At 38.1% G+C, this 8,826-nt stretch overlaps 1 protein-coding gene and 1 long non-coding RNA gene across 2 annotated transcripts in view; one reads left to right on the top strand and one right to left on the bottom strand.

Annotated features, from left to right (window-relative positions):
• The window catches only part of Higd1a (HIG1 hypoxia inducible domain family member 1A), a 9,272-nt gene extending 446 nt beyond the window's left edge, over positions 1 to 8,826 (top strand). The window contains exons 2-4 of the mRNA XM_010624466.3: positions 4,065 to 4,183; positions 6,907 to 7,041; positions 7,675 to 8,826. Of these exons, the coding sequence (XP_010622768.1) occupies positions 4,087 to 4,183; positions 6,907 to 7,041; positions 7,675 to 7,724 (282 nt within the window). The 5' untranslated portion in view covers positions 4,065 to 4,086 and the 3' untranslated portion in view covers positions 7,725 to 8,826. The remainder of the gene's footprint in view (positions 1 to 4,064; positions 4,184 to 6,906; positions 7,042 to 7,674) is intronic.
• On the bottom strand, positions 571 to 3,031 carry LOC104862435. Its single transcript, XR_780334.3, has 4 exons — positions 3,003 to 3,031; positions 2,869 to 2,917; positions 2,028 to 2,096; positions 571 to 706 (listed from the first exon to the last, which is right to left on the bottom strand). It is a non-coding gene; the product is annotated as an uncharacterized LOC104862435 (long non-coding RNA).

Consider the following 8,826-nt stretch of genomic DNA (forward strand, 5'->3'; position numbering starts at 1 on the left):
CCGTCCGGGGGGCGCCGGGTCCCTCTGCCGCCCCAGACCCCGGCCGCTTCCGGAAGTCCCCGGGCGCTCTCCAGCGGGATCGGCTTCTGGGCGAGTCCTGCAGAGCTAGTGGATCCTTGGTCCGGATGAGACGCACATTCTGCGTCCTGTATACCGGGGTCCTCTGGCTGCACTGTGCCCCACATTCACTGAAGGGGCTCCTTGCATGGGTTCCTGGTCCTGCCCTAGATTTGGATTTCCGGGTCTGGGCGGTACAGCCGTCTTCAGCAAGCGGACAGGTGACTGGTGCAAAATCAGTTTGAAACCACGTTTTACAATAGGCAGCAGCTCCTGCGGCCAAAAGTCAGGCCGAGAAGATCCTTCAGAGTATGACATCACTGAATGCTGGGTAGATCGTTTTCCTTTTTACCTCTTCTAGGTTCCCTTCTATTTGGGAAGGTCTTCAGTGGTGTTTTTGTTTGTTTGTTTGTTTGTTTGTGACAGGGGTCTCACTGTGTAGTTCAGGCTGGCCTTGAACACTATATTGCCCAGGTTGACCTCGAACTCGTGCTGATCCTCCTGTCACAGCCTCAGTGCTGGGATGATAGGTGTGTGCCACCACACCCAGCTTCGGTGATATTTTAATTAAGGATAATTCATGTTCTACAGACTGCCTTGGACTGGTTATCCGTGCCCTGTTTTGCATCTGATTGGCTTTCCGACAGATCTAGAGGATGGATGAAATAATAAAGCAAAATATAATGAAAAGACCAGATGATCTAAATTTTTAAATCAGCTAAATCAGTAGGAGAAGATTCTATTTCACTTTAGGCATGACTTATACATTCGTTACAAATCAAAGACAGCATTCATGGGCTGTTGTTCAGGAATGGACCTTTATATTTTCAGATTAAATTTGTACCAGCATCATCAGATTGATCATTTGCTAATTGTCAATCAAAAGAACCCTGGACTGTGTATCAGGAGAGCTGGATTCTAATCCTACTCTACCAGAGATATGTTCCTGGTGCTTAGCAATTCATATAACCCTTTAAAACCTTTTCCCTACCTGTAAAATAAGGGTATCAATAATCATGCTGTTCATTCGTTACCCTCAAATTATGTCATTTGAGATTTTTGACCTGGAACCTTTAAAAGAATAACAGTTTTGAGTTTAAATGGCTGTAAATCAGGAATACCTAGAGGCTTCTAGGTGGTAATTGAGACAATTATCAAGATTTTATATTTGAATTGTATTTCATATATATGCTACATTAGAATTGTGTAATTATAGGATGATATAAAGCTATAGTTTGAACTTAGGATTTCTAACAACTGTAGTATGTGTTGGACTTTTTAATATTCATCTTTACTAATTTTATACAGAAATGTACACGTGATGTGTACTGCGTCCTTTAAAGCAAATACTGATCACAAATTCCCCATACCCTGATTCTTAGCTGCAGAAAACCAGGTCAAATGTCCTATCTCTAAAGCTTCAGTGCCTGTGTCACAGGTAAGGAGTGAGCAACAGTTTCTTCTGTTCTTCTATGTAGAGTTAAGAGAGTCATCTCCCATCCTCCTGAGAGGAAAAAGCTTTTGCTCGGTGGACCTGCTGGACATTCGTGCACATTTGAAATAATTAGGAAAAATTAACAAGTTTCTTGCTTTTTTTTGGTACCTGGGATCAAACTCAGGACTTTGCACTTGCAGGGCAGGCGTGGTGCCACTGAGCTAAATCCCTGGCCCTCCAAGACAATTCTCAAGTAATTCTTTTTTGAGGTTAGGAATAATTAACTTTTTCCACTATTTCTAAATAAATAATGAGAATAATCTTAACTGTTGAGAAACATAACTTTACATGTATTCAGCAAACTGTATTTTGTGGTACTTGTTGCATACAAAGCACTGCAACAGGTCATGGAAATAGATACAAACACAGCAAGTATAGGTCCTGACTTCCAGGATTCCCACAAAAGAAACAATTAAACTAGTAGCTGTAAGGCCTGCTAACGGCTTCTATAGGATTACATAACCAAAATACTTACCATAAACTTAGGGAATCAAAGAAGACTAAGAAGCAAACCTAAAGAAGTAGGAGTTCTCTAGGAAAGTTCCTAAAGAGGAAAGTGGGGAAACAAAAAGTCACTAGAAGAGCAGTCAGCTTGTGCAGAGGTGCAGAAGCATAGAATCTCAAAGAAGTTTAATGTAGACTGGGGGTGGAAAGGAGATGAAAGGGTTTGTAATGAACAGCTATACCTAAGGCGTTTCTGTGCGTGGAAGGCATCTAGTAAATACATCTGCCTAAGATACTGTGTCTAACCCTTCACCTAGTCCATTTATGCTGTTTCTTCAACTCAAATCTCAAGTGTTTATGAAACTTCTCAAACCTTTAGCTGGAGACATCCTGTCTAAAGTCAGTTCTCACTGTCTCTGTTACATTATTGGTAATGACACTGTCATCTCTTTTTAAAAAGTATCTCTTTTTTGAATCGTTTTTGTATTTGTTTTAGTTTTTCAAATATAATGAGCATCCTGAACCTTGAGCTTATTGATCCTTGTACATAATAAAAGTTGAGTAAGGCTTTAATCAGTTAGGAAGTAATGGAATATGAAAAAGAGATTGGGCCGGAGATTTAGCTCAGTGGTTCCAGCGCCTGCCTTGCAAGTACAAGGACCCAAGTTCAATCCCCGGTACTGGAGAAAAAGAAAAGAAAAAGAAGAGATCTAGTTCTACTCTGAATTTTCTCTTGTCTTCCTTCTTCTCTGCTGGATGCCAAGACTCTTTTCAGTGGTGGTGAAGCTTGGGGGGATGCATTTTACACCGAGCATGCTACCACCAGCCCCCTCCAGAGCTGCATTTTTTTAAGGGTGTTCACTTCCACTTACCCTGCTGGAAGAGCGGGCTGGTGAAGGAGGGCCTCCCCTGCTGAAGGACCTGGGAGGTACACGGAAAATCCAGAATTGAAGGGATTGGCGTTTGGCTTTGAGTTTATTGTAATAGAATCTGATAAGAGACCTACCTATGCCTGTGTTCTGTGCTTGACTCCTTTATTTTACCTATGAGTAAAGTGCACTGGTAGTTCCAAACTGTGAACACACGGTTATTGTGACAGAGGTGAATTGAATTTGTTACTGCCCTGTTGTGATGAATGCCTGCACCCTCCTGAGGAGAAAAGATGCCTGAAAGGGACAGAGCAGTCTTTGCTGCTTCTGACAATGAAGATGAAGTTTTTTACCTGCTCCCTTATTCATATGACTGTCAGACAAGTATCTTGCTTTGGGGGGTACTATTTAAAGAACTAATACTATAAAAAGAAGGTAGTGAATTTTAAGGAGGAACCCTGGAGAATGTGAGGAAGATTTGTCAAAGAAGGCAACTCTGAAGTTGTTCAGTAAAAAGACCCTGAGACAGTTCTATTTTGTGCTGTAGTGATGTTTGCTAATGCAGAGAAACCCAAAGGCTATGTGGTTTATTCACTTAAACATATTTAAAAGGAGCCATGTCTAGCAATATTATTTAAAATAAATCTTTGTCTCTAAAAGGAATAAATAATAAGGTAAACATTTTGGCTATTCAGAATGACTGTACTCTTATTCCAAAATGCGAGCATCATCAGTACTAGAGATTAGTGTCATAGGTTGCAAACTATTCAGAGATGAATTGAACACAGGTAATGTTTCACAGTTGCTAATCAGCAGTTGAGGGCAGTGGGTCTGCACTTAGCTACACTTGAGAGCGGTTGGTAGGGTCCCCAGCATGATCTTGGAGAGGCGGTAGGAGCGACTGCTGTGGGCGAGTAACTAGAAATTGTCAAGTTGAAGTTGAGTAGAGAAGATAGCCAGAAAACTTACAGCTGGCCCTGTCATTGATGAAATTTTAATTTTTAAAAAAATTTACTGTTTTTAACAATATGTTAAAAGGAATTGGTATAAATAACTCTAAAGGTGGCTATAGATTAATAGTTAATTTCATGGATAACATGGGTTTTTCATGGAAACTAGGAGTATTTTGAGTTTATTCAGGTATTAAGTAATGCTTTAGATGGCTATAATTACAGAACCTCATAGAAATTCTCTTTCAGGAATATTCTTCAAGCAGTCACTATGTCAAGCAACACGGATGTTTCTCTTTCTTCATACGATGAAGATCAAGGATCTAAACTTATCCGAAAAGCTAAAGAGGCGCCATTTGTCCCTATTGGTATGTTTGACCTTGATGTTGTAATGATTGTGCTATAAGTTTGCAACAACAAAAGCAAGGTAAACTTGTTCCGTGAACATAACCTGAAAAAATTTATTTTCACATTTTATTTTTGAAATATGCTGTGATTGGCATGATATAAATCTCATCACAAAATTATTTGTATATTCAAATATTTTGTTCTTTTGTTTTCAGTAAATAAAGTTTTGGGGGATTCCAGGACCACCCTCAGATTCAGTGATTTGCCAGGACTCTGACTCATGTTATAGTTGTGTTTATGGTTTATTGGAGCAAAGGGTACAAGTTAGAGTTAACAGTGCATAAAATGAAGTCCAAGAGAAACAAAGTGGAGTCAAAAAGAGTCTGGCAAAAGCACTGCCATCTGGGAGCATCCACCAAGCCCATGTTCGGGTTTTATTGAGGGCAGTCACTTAAGTATGCAGCCCCTTGTGACACATACAAAAAATAAAACGGCGTGATCATCTCTGGAGATTTAAAAATCAGCACAGAATAGAGTTTACTCTAGAAACCAAAAGCAAATACCAATTACACTTAGTGTTGAAACACTAGAACCATTCCTTTAAAGTCAGGATTGAGCCAGGGATACATGTGAACATTGCTGTTGTTTGGAAGTCCTTAAGACATAAGACATGAAGAAACTAGAAAAACAACCAGAACCAATCAAGAGAAAAAGTTACTGCCATGAATACATCAGAAAACATCTAGGAATATCTAAAACCCAGAGAAGTTAGAACTATAAAGTTACACTGAAGGACACGAGATGTGCGGGAAACAGATGTACCACATTCCGAGAGTTCCAGTCTTCTGCAGTTCTGTTTCTCATTCCTAACGGTTTATACTGTATTTATTTTCTCTTTCTTTAACCTGACTTCTTAGAGCTTTGCAGTTGTTTATTATAAGAACCACTGCTATTGTTCTTTGGGTTGCTAGTATAATTGTCTGGGTTTCCTAATTGCACAGGTGTTACTTTAACCTCAGAACCCAAATAGAAGCATGTAATTCTCAGAGGTTAGCAGTATATATGTATGGCTGTTTTATATTTTGAATGGTTGGTTTTGTTTTGTGGATGCAGTCTTTTTGGAACTCGAATATGTGTCTTAATATTTGATTGTGTTTTGTCGGTATTTGAAAAAAGGTGTGATCTCTGTTTTAAATTAAAATATTAAATGTATTTATTTAAAAACATTAAGTTTATTTAATGGCATCAATTCAAAATGGTGTCATTCTAAAAAAAAGACATGTTACTTTTCCTATTTTATCTTCTGTTATAATATGCATGTGTTGCTAACCATTTTTGCTTCATGTATGCTATTGCTATATTGATTACATTATTTAAAAGTTTATTATTATTATTATTGTTTTGGGGGGTACCAGGGATCGAACTCAGGTCCTTCTGCTTGCGAGGAAAGCAGCAGCAGAACCACTGAGCTAAATCCAGCCCAAAAGTTTATTTTTACAGTTTAACTCTTTAATGTCATACCTCTATCTCCTATACAAAGTATATGTCCAGGTTTTGTTTTTCATAACCCAGTAAAGGAAGGAAACCTACATTAATACTTACCCTATTAAGTTCTCTTGGTTTTATTTCTACTAATTTGTTTTCTGTTTGTTATACTTTGCTTCCTTTGTTTTTTTTTTTTTATTTTTCTTGTAATGATTTGGAAGTTCTCTTCCAATACTTCTGATGATTATTTTTACATTATTAATTGGGATATAATTTTTTTCATTTATTTCTAGTATTAAGATGAATATAAATTTATTTCCTAACTCTTATCACTAATTTTTCTATATTACACTCATTTTGAAAGAACCAGTATAGATTTTACTAGCTTTATTATGTTTCACACATTATACATTTATTTATTTTATTTTCCTTTCTTTTCTTTTCACTTTTTTTTCTTTCTTCCTTCCTTCCTTTCTTTTTTTTTTTTAGACAAAGTTCCAAGGCCAAGCTCAAACTTCTGATCCTCCTGCCTCAGCCTCCCAAATGCTGGAATTACAGGCTTGTGCCACTATGCCTAGCTAGTACATTTATTTCTTGCGCTGCTTTGATCACTCTTTCCATTTGGCTGGGTTCTCTCCTCGAGGTGTTTGTATGAGGACATGAAGAGTGCACTTTGCAAACACGCACGGTCATGTTATGAATGTTTCTGCCATCAGAATGAATAGAGCTTGGCTCCACGGAGCTCATACCCTGTATCAGAGCTGTAACCTGCAGGACTGTCTTCTGTACTTATGGTTACCTTCAGGAAGGGAGGCAGAATGGAGAACAAGAGTTACAAACTCAGTCATAACTGAAGGTGCTCAGCACACTCATTTTGTTGTAATGATCATTTATTAGCTTAATTCCCTGGTGCTCTTAAAGGAATCTTCTGTATCTACTGGCTTCACACATACACACACTGGTTTTTGTTTTTGTTTTTTTGTTTTGTTTTTCTGGGAGATGGGGGATCTGGCTAAGTCACTGGAGTCACCCAGGCTGGGCTGGATCTTGCCATCCTCCTGCCTCAGCCTCCCAGAATGCAGGGTTTGCTACTTTTGCTGTGAGTTGCAGATTTTATTTCTAGGGGGAAAAAAATCAAAAGCTCTGTAAATCAGCTGATTAATGGTCCCGCTTATAAAAATACTAGAAGGTAGATTGATGGCATGACCCCCTTAGTCTCCTCCCCAGCACACTAACACCCTGTGGCTGCTTGTTACAGGAATGGCAGGCTTCGCAGCAATTGTTGCATATGGATTGTACAGACTGAAGAGCAGGGGAAGCACTAAGATGTCCGTTCACCTGATCCACATGCGTGTAGCGGCCCAAGGCTTTGTTGTGGGAGCAATGACCCTTGGTAGGTTCCTAGGGTGATTTTCAGATTTGTGGTTGGTTCGCTTCTTTATAGACAGAACAACATAGATGCTTTTAGTTGACATTGAAGCCGTTTAAGAATATCACTTATTTTCATGCAAAAATAAATAAAAATTACAGTAGTTTTACTATGATATATATATCAAGATTTTATAACTTCATTGAGAGTGAATACATGCAGACAGGGTTGGTGGTAAAATGTTTTGTGCCAAAGATGTGAGATTGATATTTTACTGAGTTTGTGAAGATGGAAGAGTTTTTTATTTTTTAATTGTGGATATTAACGTGCTTTTGTTGGCATTATTTAGCTGGTATTATATAACAAGATTGACTCCTTTTAAAGATGCCAGGTATTGATTGTTCTTTAAAATAAATATTTCAACATTGTGAATGAGTCATACTAGCCTTGAGTAACTGTAGAAATTATATATAAAAAGAGTTTCAGACATTTAAGTTATTTAAGAACACAAAAATGTAATCCCCCTTGAGTCTTGTTCTCCCACTAATAGCGCAGGTGAATTTTAGGTGATGCTATTAGCTATTCCGTCAACTGTTTCATTTCTTCTTAATGCTGAAGGAAATATTGCAATACTTAACCAGAATTCTTTTTCTTTAGGTATGGGCTATTCCATGTACAAGGAGTTCTGGGCAAAACCTAAGCCTTAGAAGAAGAGATGCTGTCTTGGTCTTTTTGGAAGCCCTTGCTTTAGTTAGACGTCTCATGTTGAGGTTATATATTTGTGTCAAAAATAAACCATTGCAGTTTGTTCAGACTATATTACAGTATTTTGAATAATGGGTTTTTTTCCTCGCAGATTCATTGACCAAGTGAGTAGTCACTAGTTCACTAACTGGGTCATTCAGGGAATCAACATGAAAGAAACATGTCACCCAAGCTGAGGATTTAGCTCAGTGGTGCTGCTGTCTGCCTCACAAGTGCAAAGTCCTGAGTTCGATCCCCAGTACTCCCCCCCAAAAAAGAAAAAGAAACATGTCACCTAAATGCATTTGATAGTACTCAAATGTCCACCTTTCTTAAACCCTCATGACAAAATTAGTTCCACAGAAGACAGCAGGCCAACCCTGATATACTCCCTGTGTGCCGCCAAATATCACACGCCTTGCATGTCATGTAGGAACGCTGTTGCCCTCAGTTCAGCTTTTGTCTGTCCCCTGTGGACTGGTGTGAGGACTTCAGTTCTTAGGACTGGCTGGCTCTTGAAGAACTCTCAAAACGTACATGAGATATAATTTGCAAACCCTCCCACAACTGAATGTGTGTGTGTGTGTGTGTGTGTGTGTGTGTGTTCAAACCTAGAAAACGTACATCAGAACTGCATAGAAGTATTTATTTCAGAATCACACTTGTAAACATGAGACTAGCTTAATTATGGATTCTGATTTAGCTCTTTTATAATTATAGAATTATATTTTTGCTGCAGTTGTATTAGAGTAATTTTAAATGTCATCTTGAAATGGAAGTATTTAAGTGCTAATACACAGGTAAATGGACATTTTAAAAATATGTGCAGTATGTTTCTTTTGTCTGTAATAATTGTAAATCTTAAACACTTTACCCAAAATGGAAATGACTAATGGTTTATAAGCAAGCTGGTTTGGTTAGACATTACACACAAACTTTGATATACTACAGAATGCGTGTAAATACTTGTAAATTTCTCTTGTCTAACCTGAACTTACATTCCATAGTGATAACATGGTATATGTGTCGAGTTATTAAAGTAGGTGAACACATATAATGTCTTGT

Source organism: Fukomys damarensis, unplaced genomic scaffold, assembly GCF_012274545.1.
Source record: "Fukomys damarensis isolate Sample0158 unplaced genomic scaffold, DMR_v1.0_HiC HiC_scaffold_12, whole genome shotgun sequence".
Lineage (NCBI taxonomy): Eukaryota > Metazoa > Chordata > Mammalia > Rodentia > Bathyergidae > Fukomys > Fukomys damarensis.